Source organism: Ptychodera flava, chromosome 11, assembly GCF_041260155.1.
Source record: "Ptychodera flava strain L36383 chromosome 11, AS_Pfla_20210202, whole genome shotgun sequence".
Taxonomy (NCBI): domain Eukaryota; kingdom Metazoa; phylum Hemichordata; class Enteropneusta; family Ptychoderidae; genus Ptychodera; species Ptychodera flava.
The window spans coordinates 16,562,067-16,580,330 of NC_091938.1; the positions used below are offsets into that span (position 1 = coordinate 16,562,067).

Sequence of the window (18,264 nt, forward strand, 5' to 3'; positions counted from 1 at the left end):
CGTGGTGACCCTCATTTTTTATTTCATTTTTGCACTTGCACAACTTCCAAGAATATTTGTGCAAAGTTTCAAGAAAATGACACCACAACTTAATTTTGACGTAATTCGTAGTACTTCACCTTAAGATAACCTTAAACTCTTCTCTCTCATGACCGAGATGAAATTTAGGGTGACCGTGCAAATAGTGGTACGAGAGAGACACATTTGCATTTTACCTTAAAGTTAATTTGAAATTCAAAATGGCCACAATTAATGTTAAACTCCATGAGGAAAAGTTGAATTTTCACAAACATCAGGCAATCAAAACTTAAACGAGTTCACACCAGCAGCAGATATAGAATCGTAAAAATCAGTCTGAGTCCGAATATCTGCCAAGCTGCAGATCGACAAAGAATCGTAAAACTTAGTCTGAGTCCGAGTCCGAATTTCTCTTCCTAAGGCGTGTCCTACTTCTGTCCACAGACAAGGAGAAAAAACTCCTTGTCTGTGTTCTGTCAGAGAACCTACATGGTCGACAAGCCGCAAGAGTCGCGCTCAAGGCAACCCAAGTTGACCGTGATGGCGTTTTATTCACTTATCCACATCACACTTGACTTCTGCATTTAATTCACCTGAGTGTCAATTTCAATTTAATTTGCAGAATATCCACCACTCCAATTGCGCGTGACGCTGAATTTGTCCCCGAAATTCGAGTTTTGGTAATTAGCCTCCAACGGCATGTATAATTCAAAGTTCGATATGATGGCCTCGCGCATAAAGAAGTGTCACACGCAAGGTTACTGGGCATTTGCAAGGTCAAGCGGCGACATCCTACGTTGTATTTTCTCATGGTCTGACGTCAGCGAATGCCATGAAGTGGAAATTAGGTGATGTTTTCAAAATTTCCCATTAGCGTAATGATGCAAATTATTTGCGTTAACACGTTACTAATCAAATTATGGATTTTTGTGTGATAGCAGGACCAGCTCAAGGTGAACAACTTCACAGTCGACATTGAGTTTTAAGAGTGCGTTATTCTTGTCACACATTAGTGCAATTCTTCCGTACGACCTACCTTCACATCAGACAAATCTTTGTATGCCATTGTTGGGACAGATATTCGAACTATGAATTTGTTTTTAGAATACTTTGCTGTTAATCTGCTTGTGCAGACGAAACTCGTGGAATAAATGAAGTTTCTATCGTCTCGGTATTTCTTTTTGGTCGAAGATCTAAAATTTTAAATATCGGTAAATCTAGGTTAATTTTTGCTCCAGTACAGCTTCTTTTTACTCTTGATATCGATGTTGAAAGAGGGCGGTTTCAAGGTTGCTTGACGATATTTTGAGCAAAAGTTCAACTCTATCCTTTTCGAAGCGCTTACAACCTTCCCACAACACTTCCACGCCTCGTAAAGAAGTGGAGAAGCTGTCGAGTTGTTTCTGCACAGCCTCCAACATCGCTTTAACTTTCCTCATAGACCCTCGAGAAAAAACTCTAGGGTCTACGCTTTCCTTGAATGCTTGCGGATGGCCCGCCCTCTGGCGACAGCGACTTGAATTGCATTGACGACGGAGAAGGAGCGTGTGTGGAGTAAGGATGTATTGTTGAATCATACAAAACAAATACACGAATGGTGCAAGCTCGGTGATTACACAGAGAAAAGCCCAAGTGGGATATGGAGGCGTTGCGAGCTGCGCATATCGTTTAGCAGACTTCATGCTGTGGTGTAAATTGTTGCTGTCTACAGCCAAAGATAGAGGACAACATGATCTTAATGATTTCAGGCAAATATCAGTGCCCGACATAATTTGTGAAATTTTAATCAGGTTTAATTTGCGAAATTTAGGAAATGTCTTATTCTGATGTTACCAGTGGCAGATTTTAACCTGTTGCCAATGTTATTGCAAGTCGCAAGAAAACCCACTGTTGGTAAATAAAAATTCTCGTTCATGACAGAAATATAGGTTTATTGTGAGTCTTCTGCTTTCAAATTGTTGAGAGGCGGGCGGGGGGGGGGGGGGTGTCAATATTCATATAATTTTACTAAACTCCCACATTCTACTCTCAGCCATTTTATTCATCTATAACCAGCACACCTGCAACTGTTTGCCATTAATTATTTCTACCCCGTTCAAGGTCAAGTCTTTGTGTTCTGGGGAGAACCCGTGCTTTAAAGAATTTTACAGGAATTGCGTCAATAAAACTTGTCCATTGTATTTACAAAAATCGCTTCATTGTACGTCGTTGTTTTCCATCGACGACAGTCAGTGTAAGTGAAAATGAAATGCTCAATGTCGGATAATTTTGGTTCCTTGGTGTTCATTCAAAGGCAAACGTGGCCTTTCTTCAAGACAACTATTTTATTATTCTTTCTCACTGTATTAATCATCACCATGGCAACCACCCTCGCTGCCAGGCCGTCAAAAGTCCAGCGGTTGCAATCCGTTGCATCTGCGCATTCATTACCGCTAGTCACGTGACTGGCCATCCGACTGCGTGGAGGTTAACCGTTCTGAATCGGTGAGCGTCGTCGTCGCGGCCGGCGTAGTAATATCACTCTCCGTATACTGACTGTACACAAACACACGAGTCAGCGCAGGCAATTTCGCATGTCCTTCTCACAGCGGGGCAAGAAATTTGCTATTCTGCTCACGTCTCCTCAGGCTCCATAACCCGTAAAGCGTGTTCATAGAACAGTCACAACCCCACAGGTACGCTATATCGTTGTGTGGTAACCGTAAACAGCGAGAGCGCAGTCGACACGGTCACACGTTCGTGATTCCTGTTCGTGCACGAAACAAAAAGGAAAGCCCAGTCACCAGGAACCATGCGCCGGGGCCCGAGACTCATCCGAATGAGAACAACCGGAAAAGGTAAAACTGTACTTCTTCTACTCAGCTTCGATATTGCATCTTCTCTTGTCAAACATAAACGAGCGATTGGTTTTTTGTTTGCACTTCAGATTGCTTCGCAAGGGCTTCTCCATTTGAAAACAGGCTTCAACCGTCCCGGTCATTTTTGTGTATGTGGCAACTCCATGAATTTCTTGATTGGTTAAACGCCTTAATATCCAGCCGCATCAATCAAAACCTGATCACGTTAAGACGTTAAGCCGGCTTTGCTTGTTCTAGTCGGCTGCCACAATTGCTAATCTGTGTTGAACAGCAATCGCTAGAGTTGAACTCATGTGTGTTTAAGTCTATGAGATATTCTGCGTCGATATTGAAATTGAGATGAAACGTTTATAAATGCAAGCTGATAAGTAGAGTAAACATGATTAAGGGTTTGATATTCAGATTTGTCATTTCAAAGATAAAATTAAATCTCACATAAACTAGATGGATGTTTATTATCATTTTCTAACTTTTTTATCTAATAACATTTTTATGAATTGTTATCTTTGCATTTCCCTGGTGAATGTCATGTCCATGCATCATTGTATACTGAATATTCTCCATTTCTGTAACACTTTCCGGGCAGATGTCGAGGTCAGAGTTGTCGTCCCCGTACCGACACCTCGACTTGTTATTTAGGAGATTTTATCTCCGCAGAGAATCGACGGGTACATCTCGAGAACGGTGAGCGGCGATCGCCATCTCTCGCCGTGAATGATGCATTGTACGCACCTTGTGTGAGATAAAGTGTCCCTCCTATATGCATTGTATCATCCTATCACAACGTACAGTGGATGTCTCCTCATGTACATCGCCATTTCGCACCAGCATTTAACACCCTATATGTTACTAATTCCACACCCTGAGTAATATATACTGCCATTTCGTCAGTGTTATCGGCAAAGAGCGACTACTATTGATAAGAAATCCTCCTTTCTATACATTCAGGCACGTTTTGTCGGCGTGGTACACGTTTTCTCATCGGCAGAACTGCTCCGGCGTCTCGCTAACTGACTTTTATTTCCCAGGAAAATTGCCAAGACATAAAACCTGTAATGTATTGTGATTGTTTCCCTTGATAACGGTCGGAGAGAAGCAGATTGCATTGATGCGGACTAATGACCACCGGGCGAAAGTCGTGAGCAGTGGCGCGATAGTGATACTGAAGCCATGTACTCAGACCAACACACAAACTACCCTGTCTTGTCATTCACATTTCATTTTCGTTTTTTAATTCTATCGTCCGACTTGAAACGCAATAAAACTTAAAGCTAAACTAAACTCCCACATAACTTAATTACCTGTCGGAGATTTCGATTAAGCTGCTCTGCAAACGAGAGAAAACTCTTTTCGTAAATGCAAAACAAGTTGTTTTTTAGTATTTTTCGCGAATGCTGTTGATATCTTCATTAGTGATAACAGTTTCCGTCAAAAAGAACATCACGTGACTGTTGTATATAAATAAAAACTTAATGTGTAAGTCGCGTGATCTTATGTTCTCTTTTAAAAAAAAGTACCATTTGTTTGGGTTTGAAAGTCCGTCCTGCCCAGAAGGGGATTAACGTCTTTTCTGCTGTGAGAAAGCATGTCGCAAACGTACGTGTGTAGAACAAGCGTACGAAAAATTAACTAGCCAAATCAAAGTAAAGCAATGCATTCTACCTCTAATTGAAATGCGTGGACTCACCAACCAAATGATCTGTTTGGAAGCTCGCCGTGCATACACCAGTCCATGGCTATCCATCCTTTCTGATGTCGTAGAACACCTGCCCGGTAAACATGTAGAGTAATTATAAAGGTCAGCCAAGTGCACTGTATATGTGACTGCCTGTGGTAGTTGACAAATCTCAATTGAGGATCGTATTTCCTTCCCTCTACTTTCCCTAATTTCAGTTTATAATTAAAAACACCAACTTGATGAGTTTCAACGTCTCACATTTACAACATGAGGCATTCTAGAAAATATCAAACAGGTGTATCCGTAAACGAAATAACGCCAAACTATATCCAGGGGAACCAATTATTTAAAACAGGAAATCTGAGCCACAAACTCGACTGTGTGGCTTTGCATATAAAACCAAAATCCCATTTTGATGAATTCTTACCAGGTTCACTGACTGTAAAGTTAGCTTAGCTACGCTGTGATTTGTCCACGATTTGACCAACGAGAACAAGCCAATTGCCAATTGAATTACATACATTGATCCATTTATCTCCAGATGGATGCACACTTTATGCAAATGAACTCGATGGTGGAAATCGGACGTTGTATTGAATTTAGCTGTCCAAGGTCAATAGGGCATACTTCATCATAATGTCTTCTACGTCATCAAATATAAGTATCGACAAAAACGCGGCGCATTGTAAGTCAAAGTACTATCTCTTTTTTGTTAGTAAAAATGTTGTTGTGATGAATTTGTCGACATTCCCTCACTTCAGCGGCTACATTTCCAAATCCGTAATGTCCAATCAATTTACTTTCAGCCGTTTGTCGCCTGCCTAGGCAACGTACTTTAACATGGCTACACTGCTTACGAATTCAAACATTGTAAGGAAATGTAGAGCGAAAAGAGATTTTAAAATGAAATATTAGAAAAGATCACCTGAATATTTCACCGTTAAAATGCAAAACCGTTGCTTTTACAGTCAGATGCAATCTTTCAGATGCAGGACATGTGCGATACCCGTTCAAGATGTTACTCTAAGCCTTTTGGATGATTTGTAAGTGCACTTAGATACTTTGAAAGTCGCACATTTAAGGGATTAAAGTTGTCATGCGCAGTTGCTTCACTGCCTGTCTCCTGCCGCTCGGTAATCGTCTTAGGTTTTCCCCCTTCCAGCAGAAGTTTGATATATCTGTCGGTCGCCTTTCACGTCGCCGGTGTTACAGCTGACCTTTGACATTGTGCGGGAAGTTCTAAACTTTCGTTGTACATTCTTGGAACCAGGGAATACGATTTGCGTAATTGACAACTGCGAGTCCCGTCGGCATGACCTGTCCATCTTTTACAAATGTCATATCTCCTTACGGAAGGCCACGTAAATAATAAGGTGATCTGTTTAACGGTTATATGTACTCAAATATGACTTGAACATATAGTTTACACCTTGAAATAAGATCTGTCTCGAATATAAGAACCATCGTCATCCTTTTTTCAAGGTTTGTGTTAAAGTAGAACGCGCCTCGGGGACAGACATTCGGACTCTCAAACTTTTACAATTCTTTTCTGATATACCACTTGTGGGAGTTCATTTTAAAGCTCTTGGTATAAGAAAACTTTTTACCGGCTTAGTTTTTAGAAAATCGAAAATTTTATTTTTTCTCCATAGAGCTAACACAGTGTTGGCGGCCATTTTGAATTTTAAATATCGGTAAATCTTGGGTCATTTGTTTCTGTAGTACCAAAATTTGCACGGTGACCCCCGATTTTTATTCTTGATTTAGTAAGAGAATGGCTGACAGTCTCATTAAGGAAAGTTTAATTAAGCAAAGGTTTAGGTCTTTCACTTTCGAGGTGCATACTACCTTAAAGAGGCACTCCCACTTGGTAACATTTTTAAAACACATTTTTTTAATGCCAACGGTCGATATTTGACGTGGCGACTCCGCGCGGATCGCGAGATATCGATAAAAACATGTCATTTCCCGAGCGTATTTTTCACATCCCGAAGTTTTACGATCGTTTCTGGTTGTGACCCGAAATCCCCCCGAAAGTGCGTTGTTGTGCTGATTGGCGATATTCTAAGGAGTCCAAAAACGTTCGAATGACGCAATTAATTTACCTCCTACTGCGATGACTTTATATACATCATTATCAATGCCTTTACCTCTGGTAATTCTATTTTAAAACTTCTCCTTAGTTTTTGTCGTTTTCATTATTCTCAATCAGTTGTATTAAATTTTGAAACAATACCACATAGATATCAGTTTTTACGTGTAAAATATTAGTTGCCTCTTATGACTACATTTTGTCGTCTGCCACACAGTTACGCGTGGTTCGATACATAGCGGCCGCCGCGTGGTATGCGCGCATACCACGCGGCGGCCACTATGCATACTATGTATTAACCGCTCCTATCTGTGCTAGTCACCTATGCGAATTCTGGTGGAATCAGCAAACTTTGTTTTTCGTTTTTTTTGCCGAGTCAGTAGGACTCGGCTTTCTCCGATGGGACATGACCGCTCACCGACGCGAGTGGTACTGCTGTGGCGTACAGCAGCGTCAGCGTAGACTCGTACTCCATAGCTTAGTTGACAATGGCCCCAGTGCCGAATGTTCTATGTTCGGAAGCTGAATTCAGGTGGGCCACCGGAATTCAAACTTTAGCTTTTTTGAGGACATGTTTTTATCGATATCTCGCGATCCGCGCGCAGTCGCCATGTCAAATATCGACCGTCGGCATTAAAAAATGTGTTTTAAAAATGTTACCAAGTGGGAGTGCCTCTTTAAGATATAACACCTTCATATACCATTTCGACTAATATGTGCGTGATGTATAAATAATGCCTTCCTTCAACTCATTTCCTGTGAGTGTCTGCATTCTGCTTTGAGACACTGGCTTTAGATTAAGATCATCCTTGCTGCGACGCCATGTTGTGTCTTGATCTGATAATGTGATACATCTGATAATATGACACCTAGTGTTCGAGAAAGGACGGGCAAAATTCTGAGAAAAAAAAGGGGGAGTAAAAAGATAGTACTTTGTCATTTAGGCTGCGGCTGTTCATGGGACAAACGCGGTGCAGCCGTAACTTTATAAAAAAACTTTATAAGTTTCGTGCTGAGGTTAAAGTTTATGTTTTACTTCAAATACAGGGTACTATCCTTGCCGACACAATGTGCAAGTGTACAAAGTGCAGTTGTTGACAAAAATGAATTGTAGTGTTGAGTAAATCTCTCATATCAACGACAGCCTGGGACAATGATACATGCATATGACTGTGTCAGCAAGTTTGTTCAACATATTTTTAGAGTAGCATGTTTTTGGAGTTGTTTGAGGAAGAAGCTGCATTTCACATGGATTTTCTGCAGCCCTAGGAAAGAGTGCGAAATGAATATCTAATAACGTTTTGTATGCTCGGCTGAGCATGCGTGAAACACGCACACATACATACAAATTTCGCGGTCGGTTTGTCCAAATTCATGACAGATCACACAGTGAAGTCAAATGGAGAAAAGTTATAGTTGAGTTATAGGGTTCATTATCGGCGTGATATTCTACTTTTTCGAGATAGGGCTGATTTATATTATGGATACTTTGACAGACAACGGCTTTGAACTTGCACATATATGACCTTGGGTTAGCTGTGCTTGATGTTTGTAATTGCTATTAAATTTTTCATATCCTGTTTTAGTATTCGTCACTAAAGAAACTTATTTGCTTCAAATTTGATGCTTCGTACAGATTATTTTTCTTGGTTATCAAGACGTTGCGATGGGCCTACAAGCTCAAATTATCAAAATAATTGTCAGCGACTGAAAGCATCGACGCCCACTTTTGATTAAAGTTAGTGCCGATACAGGAAGGTACGCCGAAACACATCAGAGTGTGCTGTGCGTATTTGAATCAATATCACAACGTCGAAGCCACATGTGGCATAATTTATTGACACCACTTGAATAGCACCGTCCGTATGACTAGAGTGCAATAAATAAGGGAACGGCCACACCGGAAAATATGGTGCAAGACTTAAAATTCCAAATGTAATAGGGTCAACGTCGCGGAACGTTTTATCAACCGATGACTGAGTTGAATATATTATGCTGCCATGCACAGCAAGGTGAATCACCGCTAGTCCGCCGTGAGGAGGTCGAGAGATTTTCGGGCCCGAGGGAACATAGCCGAACACCCTAACCGAACGGTGTTAATGTATTGGGGTCTGGAGAATAACGCATTTTTTTCTGTGAGCAGCATGAGGAAAGAGAAATCGGTCGCCAGACTCATGATTCATGTTAGGTCGATACGTCATTTGGTATTAGTTTGTGGAAACACGTTTCCAAAGTTGCAATTTTGAAAACACTTCCTCTTCAACGCTTTGATCAGATTATAAACAGCACCAGCAAAAAACATATGTGTCCAATTTTAGTTGCATCGTCTACAGGAATTGATATCAAAACGACGCGTAAAAATATCAATGGAAAACTGGTTAACCTCTCTTCCATTATCATAAAAGCGAGAAATAATATAACCCCGAGGGTTAACAGATACAGTGGTGTGAAAGGCGCGCCTTTTTCTCCTTTGTTTTGTTTTACAGTTCCTATAAGAGGCCGCTGATGACTGCTGCATTAACAAAGTTTGTTACCGTTTGTATACAGTGAAATTTTAATTTGTCAGATCTGATGGACAAAGTATTGTAAATGCCTTTCAAAATTGGTCTGAATATATTCAAGAATTGTCCACATGTGGTGACACTTCTTTTCGGAATCACATAACGCGCTACCATTAATTTTACCATCTGATGTAACTAAAGCGCCATCTGACGCCGCTAAATACATAAGTAGGTCTGTCTGTTTCAGTCTGTCTGTCTCAGTCTGTCTGTCTGTCTGTCTGTCTATCTTTCTGTGTCATTGATCAGGGCATAGTTGTTTTCTGTACGCCTATTACATGTATGTTAATTATTTGTACGTCTTTGCCGTGCTTGTTTTACTCACTATTGTCGTCTTAACTTGGGCATAGTCTAATCCTTACAACACGAATTCATTTAAAGCTGATGTGCAGCGTCTCGAAAGGTTAAAGCCGATTGTTATATTTTAAAATATTAACAGCAACTTAAAGGGTAACATTGTGGCCTCTTAGCTTTGGAGTTATGCTAATCTTTCCGTCACCAGTTTTGGGCGTATGTGCAGCGACTAGGAAGCTTAAGCTGATTGGCAGATTTCAACTAATAACACCAACTTAAGGAGTCTGATATTAAGGCTATTATGAAGCTGATTGTCTATGTGGAAACGACTCATTCATGTCAATGAGATTTAGCTAACCAGTTGGCTGTGAACTTCTATTCCGAGACACTGCACATAGCAAATTTTCGGTGTAGGATTTTTGATGCTTTAATAAGGTAGACATCTCTATGTTTGAAATAGGGTCAAAGTTCATGGTATTGCTACTACTCCAATGTATAGAATTCTTGCTTATAACCGGGAAGATGAAGAGCAATGTGTCTAGTATTTTCAATCGGATTCTCGAATTAGTTTATGATCGATGCATATTAGCAGGGTAACAACTGTACGTTTCCTTAAATTGACACGACTTTACGGACGGCAGATTTGTACTGACAAACACATGTCATAAGGCTCCTGCCTAGCTTGGTTTCCCGCGCACTTTACAACTGAGGTAGAGCGCGAGCGGTGAGGAGGTATGTGTGTGATATTCTGATATTGGTGGGATACGGAGTTCTGCTTGCTGTGTCGATGCCGACCAGAGCAAAACGTCTGGCAAAGGATCTGCAATGGATCCGTCTACCATGATTATCTGAATCATTAGCGACACGGATGCAGAATTATCAGAATATTCCTCTGTAATTTTATCGCAACAGATACAATATTTATAAAGACGCATATTCGAAACATGATACTTAGTATTTCTCATTGCAATTAACGCAAAATAACATGTTCGTTATGTGAAATGTCCATTGGACAGATAACAACGTCACATTTGCTACCTGATGCTCAGCTATCTGTTTGTATGTCATCTGATTACGTAATTTTGCTGCTGGCGAAACGTGAGTCATCTCAACTAGATGTCGCCGGGTAAAAGAATGACAGTGTTTTCGAGTTTGTAAGGAACAGTAACGTTTAGTTGATTTTGATCAGTTTGGTTATTACTGCAAACTAAATTTTGACAGAATGTGTTGTTTTCCAGCAAAACGTGCAGTGTTCTATCAATCATTGCCGTATAGTCTGTGTGTGAAATGAGTATGATCGTTACTTATGTTTTCAGGATTTCAAATTTTTTCAACGTAATATATGTATACATATTATATAATATCTAATCTTTAAAGTGAAAATAAGCAAGCAGTGTGAGGTTGTTGATAATAACAATTAAAACATGAAAGATTGTCATCGCTTTGACTTCTCTTCCACTGGCAAATATCCCGATAATAGCCCCGACACTCTTGCACTATATCTCGATAAATATTTCATGTGTTTTAATTACTTTTCCAAAAGTGAATTTCAAATCAGCTAATTAAATTTTTCGTCCTCTCTATTAATCTTGCTGAAAGCATTACTGCGAAATTATAAACAATATGCAAAAGCTCTGCAACTTGCCAGATCGTTTCTAAACTCGTGCTGAGAACGAACGATACATAAAGTGCCTTCATCATGTCAATCAAAAATTTGGTTTTATATCGCCAACAAAGTCTTACATTTCGGGCAATTCCACTATCCTTGAAGTTTCGACAGAATTCAAGCGAAGAATGCCGACGAATGTCGAAATTTGCCGAAGTGTGCCGATGCATTTAGATAAATTTAAACGGTTTAGACAACTATGTCAAAATATGATACTAAGATATAAAACAGACAAAAATTAAACAAACTGGGATATTGGGCCTTTTTGCAGGATATGTGTAACCTAGGAATATGATTCTGAAAGCGTACAATAATATTAAGAATATTTTCTGAGATATAAGTTTGTTTTGTGAAATATTAAGACTTCTTATGACAAGATAAGGCCACACAACGAAGCCCACGGCAACATTTGAGCATGCCTTTAACGACGATGAGTGTATGTTAAATATTCATAGTTATGAGAAACTGAAAAATACATGAGTAGCACTCTTCAGGAAGTTATCATATTTGTCTCAGAGATAGCTGACCCAAACACTTGAGGAAATATGATGAAATATTAAAGAAAGAAGCAAATTCTTTCCGTGGCGAAATGTCACGCGATTCACAATTCCAGGAATATCAATGTGGAACGCTGACCTCACAATCCTCATAGAAGAAACAAGGCATACAGCAATCAGGAAATGTCGCGCGTCATCCTGCCCAGAAGAAGACACACCTGATCAAAAATTGTCACTACCAAAACTAACGTCGTTATATCGATGCTATGTACACTGTTGGATACTGAGCCAGCCAGCCTTACACTTTAAAGTTAAGATTGTCTAGGTAAAGTAAAATGAAATTACTTTTTATTCCATGGCAAACACTCTCTAGTAGCCTAGAACATAACAGGGATAATTTCTATCCTTCGAGGCGATTGACATGGTGCGTGTAGCGACTGTTAATGAAATAATTCACGTTTTGTGTCTGAAAAGCTGATTAGATTTGGACTATTTTGTCCGAGACGGATTCAGACACGCGGTAATGGCGGCCCTTATTGTTGTACGGCGATGGTGACGTAAATCATCAATCAGCACTATTTAGACAGGAAATGTGGTGTCCCACAATGCAACAGGGTTTCTATTCAAGACATGTCACCTGTAAGTCAAGAGTGACCCATTCTACAACACAAGTTGATCTTTGCATAAACTGGTTTCCGTTGATTTGAAACCGCGGCAGGAGTTCAGTAAACGACCAAGCAAACTTAATGCTCTAATTAAGTCGAGTGTCAACTCACATCTCCCGACATACATACATACATACATACATACATACATACATACATACATACATACATACATACATACATACATACATGCATGCATACATACATACATACATACATACATACATGCATGCATGCATGCATGCTTGTATACATATACATACATACATACATACATGCATGCATGCATGCATGCATGCTTGTATACATATACATACATACATACATACATACATACATACATACATACATACATACATACATACATACATACATACATACCATAATTTCTGTCTTAAAGTGAAATTTAATCCAATATCAGACTGACCTAGCCTCTCTGTTCACATGTACTCCAACTTGCAATCTTCTGTCTCCCATCATTTGCATACAAATTAAATTTGGACACTCGAATGGGTGACGACCCCGTCTAAATCGACCACCTCAGACTGTTTTATTCTTATGAAGTGACGTCACATCATATTATCATCAGCAGTGAAAGAAGCTGTAAGAGAAAAGCCACAAACGCACCATGAATAAAAAAATGACCCAAATCCGGATGGAAACAAACTTGCAGTGTAAATGTTGGTCACGTTATATTCTATACAAGTGATGCGGCTAAGGGAGTTTTGTACTTTGTAGGATTTCTTTGTCGATGTTTGAAGAATAAGTAAATGCAATTGACCAGGCCTATTCAGCCATATCCATCCACTTAGGGATGGTAATATGGTACATCGGTTACCATCACAACCGTATGAAGCGGAAATCTCATACGATTAGGGCAACTTCAGATCAGCCTCCCTTCGCTGTGCGTTTCACGCTTGTACAGCAGCCTGATGGCACTGCCAAGATGAGATGAGTGGATTTCCATGGAGGTGTGCTACCAAGCAGCTGCAAAGCACCAAGCAGTGTTAAATTCGACGAGATTGGCGGCACAGATTTTTTCTGAGGGACTGTTTACTATTAGCATATGTCTGAACACTGTACCAAAAGTGGGCAGGTAAACATCGATACAAACGAGACATGCCGGACAAAGCTAGTGGTTCATTGCACGATCTTCAGTCGTGTGAACTACTTGGGTTTTCATCTCATCACTAACAACAAACTAACACCTTCAAAGCAAATCTTTCTTGATTAGTATCTCTTGCTTGTCAACTGTTTGATGGGTTTTTCATCCAGTTCGACGCAGTGAAAGAATAAAAGTTGGACTAATCATCGTGTACGTATTCCATACATTGCAGATTTTTCCTTGATTTTATACGTTCCTAAATAAAAAGAGTATTTCCCTTTCAACTGCATCATATCACTTTCATTGTTTTCTGGTTGATCGTTTTTCTAACCTAATTGAGTGAACTTAGCAAGGACGATTTGCCTCATGGAGAAAGACGGGTGTTACCGAGCATGCGCTGTGGAGACAGTGCAACATTCAGGCAGGCGTGATTAAAGTGGTAGCCGTGAAAATTCATTCAATATTCGTAAGATGTCTTCAACATGGAGACAGCTTATTGCATTCGCAAAATAGGACGGCAAGCTGTCGAATCTCTCTTTATGACAGGCCTCTATTTAATGCAAATCGTATTTTGAGTTCCAACTGTGTCGCAACATAAAACAAATCTAGGACGGAACCTGGAAAATGAAATGGACACATTTCCAGGCAACTTTGAATCTCACGTCGGAGTTAATGTGATTTTTTGCCGGAGTGGATTAAGGTGCACATCCTTCAGAGCGGGGTGTTTTGCATCTTGAACAGCGAAGATTGATGGACGGCGAGCCAGAGGTGTCAGAGAGTTGCCGCTATCACACTGTCTATGCCACTGTTATCGATGCATGGTTTCTTTCTAGTTTTTAAAAAAATGTGGTTAACAAATCGTTCAAAACAAACAACGATTTATATCAGGCAGATTTGAGACGCAAAAAATTCGATACTCAGATATTTTTTTCACACAATTTTTTTTGCAAACTGGCATGTTCACAGTCTTTTAAGACCATTAATAATACATTAATGATTGTCAGGGTCGCATGCCCTGGCCTTAGATCCGTACTTACACCTATTCTCAGATTAACCGTTAAAGAATATGTTACCGTGAAGGGTATAGTAGAATTACTGGAATTATACGCCTCCTTCTCACAACGAGGAAATGCTTTCAGGCTAAATCTGTGCCGGCATTGTATAAAGTCACGGCTCATGACGTATTCCTCGAGAGCGGAAGGCTGTGTCAGGCGGGAAACCATAGTTGTCATCCCGTGTCGCCACACATTTGAAACATCGTGCAATTTACACCCATATATCGGAGACAAATTAAGTACGAGAGCCGAATATCGAAAATTTTGGCAGTTTTGACAGCAATTTTCTTGTCGAAGACTCTGTTTATTTCAGTCACACCTCTCTTTCTCCCTAACATATAAACGACATTTTATCAGACACAAATTTGCAAAATATACCAACAAGTAAGTAGCCAGCCTTCCGCTTTTTAATAAGGATACCCATTAAATCGATTTGTGTATTTCATCTGTAAGATTCACTCTTATAACATATGAAAAAATAGATTTTCTCAATAATCTGGAATGGCGTACATCCCAAAACTATCATTTTCGACGTTGGCGTCTGACCTACTTCTTGTATGTGTGAAAACCTGTCAGCATTGTCAGATCGTCTGCCACATGAACTTTGACCCCGGCGTTGGTGTGCTTGATATTTCTCAAACGTGTCTGCTCGAATGTGGGATCTTTGTGCAAAATTTTACAGAACAATGGAATGAAAATCACTCTCCACATAAATTATTAAATTACATCCGATTGTCATCAAAATGTGTCAGCCGCTGACAAATAGTAAATACAATCACCTTGCAATTGATGACGTTCAAATGTATTGAAAGTGTTAAATACAGTTGAATGAAGCGTCATTAGATACATATTATACATTAACCACAAGGCCATTCGATTGAATTTGATTTCAAATTACGTAACACTTAACTTTGCGTTAAATATGTTTATACAATATTCAGGTAAAATTCAAACGTTTCAAACGTCTAATCATCAATGTTGATATGTATGTATACATATACATACATATATATATATATATATATATATATATATATATATATATATATATATATATATATATATATATATATATGTCTGTGTGCGTATGTATCTATGTATCTATGTATGCATGCATGCATACATGCATGTATGTATTTATATATGTATGTATGTATGTATGTATGTATGTATGTATGTATGTATGTATGTATGTATGTATGTATGTATGTATGTATGTATGTATGTATGTATCTATTTATCTATCTATCTATGTATCTATCTATGTATCAATATGTATGTAAGTATGAGGAAGTATAAATCGTTTAAGCATGTCATACGCAGCTATAGTTTAGTATTTTTAGTATGGACGTTACCTTTACTTAATAGATATTGTTATATTGTTCAGTATATTGTAAAGTACAGTGGAATTAAGAACTAGTCCCGAACTGTCTACATTAACCCATAGGGTCTATGATTAACCCAAGTTTTCAGCAACGATAAGCACACGCGTAATGACATGTTATTTTTAGGATATACCAGATAGCCTATAAATAAAATAATGGAAAATGTCAATTGGCCATAGAAAGAAGCGAATCACTCAAGCTATTTATTCAGCTTGCAGTACTATTTTATTTGATAATGAAATGAGAAAATTGGAAGCCAGAAGGTTTTAATCGCGAAAAAGATTGTCGCCTTATAAAATGTCACCAAGAATGATACCTTTATATTAATCATCTTCCTGCCGTCCAAATACACCGTCCTAAAGGTCGGATTCGCTGTTCAATCGGGCACTCATGTTGTCTTCTTTTTCACACATGACCGTGACGAGTAACCCGTAATCAACTAGACAGAGCGAATGAGTGGCCAACACGCTATGTGAAGTAATAATCATACTATTATCATTTGCCAAATCAAATATGGCGGGACACGAGGAGGTCACGTGACCAACCATTACAGGTGGGAAGGTCAAAAATCTCCCTTTGTGAAAAACACAATGATCGTTGAATGAGAGAAAACGCGTGATTTATCAATTTGCATTCGTTTCTCTATTGATAAATAAATTCAATTATTTCATCCTTAATGCCCAAATAGTGGTGTCACCGACACCGTACTTCAGAGAATGAGTAATTATCAAGCTGACGCCGAGTATGCAAAGTAGTCAGAAGTACGCTTAGAATGCGCCTCGGGGACAAACGTTCGGGCTCTCAGTTTTGTCAATACATTTTTGGTCTACCATTTGTGTGGTCATTTTAAGCTCTTGGTGTAAGGAAAATTTCACCTGCTTATTTTTTCAAGGGATATGGCCAGATTTGATTGATATTTGGTGACTACTTGTGTTTTGTTATACTGTAACACATAGAAGTGAAAATTGTTGACAAACATGGTCACGTGACTTAAAATTGACATTTTCCCGCCAAAATTCAAACATCTAGAAAAGGTAAAATTTCAACTAGTTAGGTCAAAAATTTTGTCTGTTTTTTCTGCAAATTCTGAAAAGTAATTATCGCTCAACATAACAGACACGATAACACAAATAAATTATTTTGACATATCTATTAAATATTTTAAAATGTCTGTGAAATGTAAAATATTGCTCGATTTTTTCTGAAGTTTTTTGATAAAAAAAATGTGAAACCTTAATAATTTTGAATTAGTGGTTATTACATAAGCTTTCATGCTACTTAATATCTATTGACGATTTCGGTTAAATAAGATTTCATCTTGAAGTTGAAATATCTCATTATATCCAATATGTGACTTTGGCGGGAAAATATAGGCTGTTAGTCACGTGACTTGGTCAAAATCTAAAGATTTGCAAAAATCTCGTTTATACATACCGAGAAATATATTGTTGCCAACTTTCAAGTCATTTCCCTGAGAACTTTCTAAAACGTGATTTTTACCCACTCTAAAATGTTAACCTCTCAAATGTTTAAGTCTCAGACCCAAGCCGTAACATGCATGCGATCGCAAGTTTTATTTTTCCGCAAATAGCACAGGGACGACGACAATTTTTTGGTTTAAAATAATAATATCGGTAAACTAATGGTAATTTATTTCTCTAATACTAAAATTTGCACGTTGAACCCCGACTTTGATTCTAAATTTGGTAAGAGATTGGTTGAAAGTTTCACTGAGGAAAGTTTGAACAAAAATTTCAGTCTTTCATTTTCGAGACGCATACTACCTTGAATGCAACAGGCATACACTTCTCTGAGATGCACTGCCGCACTGTGAAGTAAAATGACAGACGGAAATTGGTTTATTGTAGTTATTAGTTATAAATAAGATAAACTCTGGCAATAACGCGGCTGTCAGAAGCATAAAGAAAGGATTGGCTTTATTTGGGTGTGTTAGTCAATAAGTCACGCTGCAACAATTTTGGATGTTTGATAAATTTACAGACAAGCTTCATAGTAAACTTCCGTACCGAGCAATGATATTGAAGAGGTAGTATGAGTTGCCGTTGTGCGGAATGCAAATACTCATGGCCGCCATGACACTTTCGCTTGTGCAAGTTGGAAACAGTCGCATTGTCTCATCATTATGTCAAGAGTATCACAGAAAAAGTGATGCGATCTTGACCGTGTCAGAAAACAGTAACAACGTTTATGTTTCAATAAGTGGCTAATATCAGTCGATAAGTTTAAATTTACGCTTAAATGATTGATTTAATGATGACAAGGGAATTTATTATTAAACAAGGAAAGGATCGTTCCGTATATTACATAACCATGATGAGATGCACTGTTATCAAAATCCCTGGGCTTAAGGTAGAACGCACCTCGGGGACAGA

At 38.8% G+C, this 18,264-nt stretch overlaps 1 protein-coding gene across 10 annotated transcripts in view; it reads left to right on the forward strand.

Moving 5' to 3' along the window:
* LOC139143659 (dual specificity calcium/calmodulin-dependent 3',5'-cyclic nucleotide phosphodiesterase 1A-like) overlaps positions 1-18,264 on the forward strand; it is a 280,905-nt gene that overhangs the window by 44,287 nt on the left and 218,354 nt on the right. For 2 of the 10 annotated variants that reach the window (XM_070714162.1, XM_070714163.1), the window contains exon 1: positions 2,707-2,855. The exons of 6 other annotated variants lie outside the window; for them this stretch is intronic. In XM_070714162.1, the coding sequence (XP_070570263.1) occupies positions 2,810-2,855 (46 nt within the window). In that variant the 5' untranslated portion in view covers positions 2,707-2,809. Of the gene's footprint in view, positions 1-2,452; positions 2,856-18,264 lie in introns of those variants that run through there. 2 more of the 10 variants (XM_070714167.1, XM_070714173.1) reach the window with 2 other exon arrangements.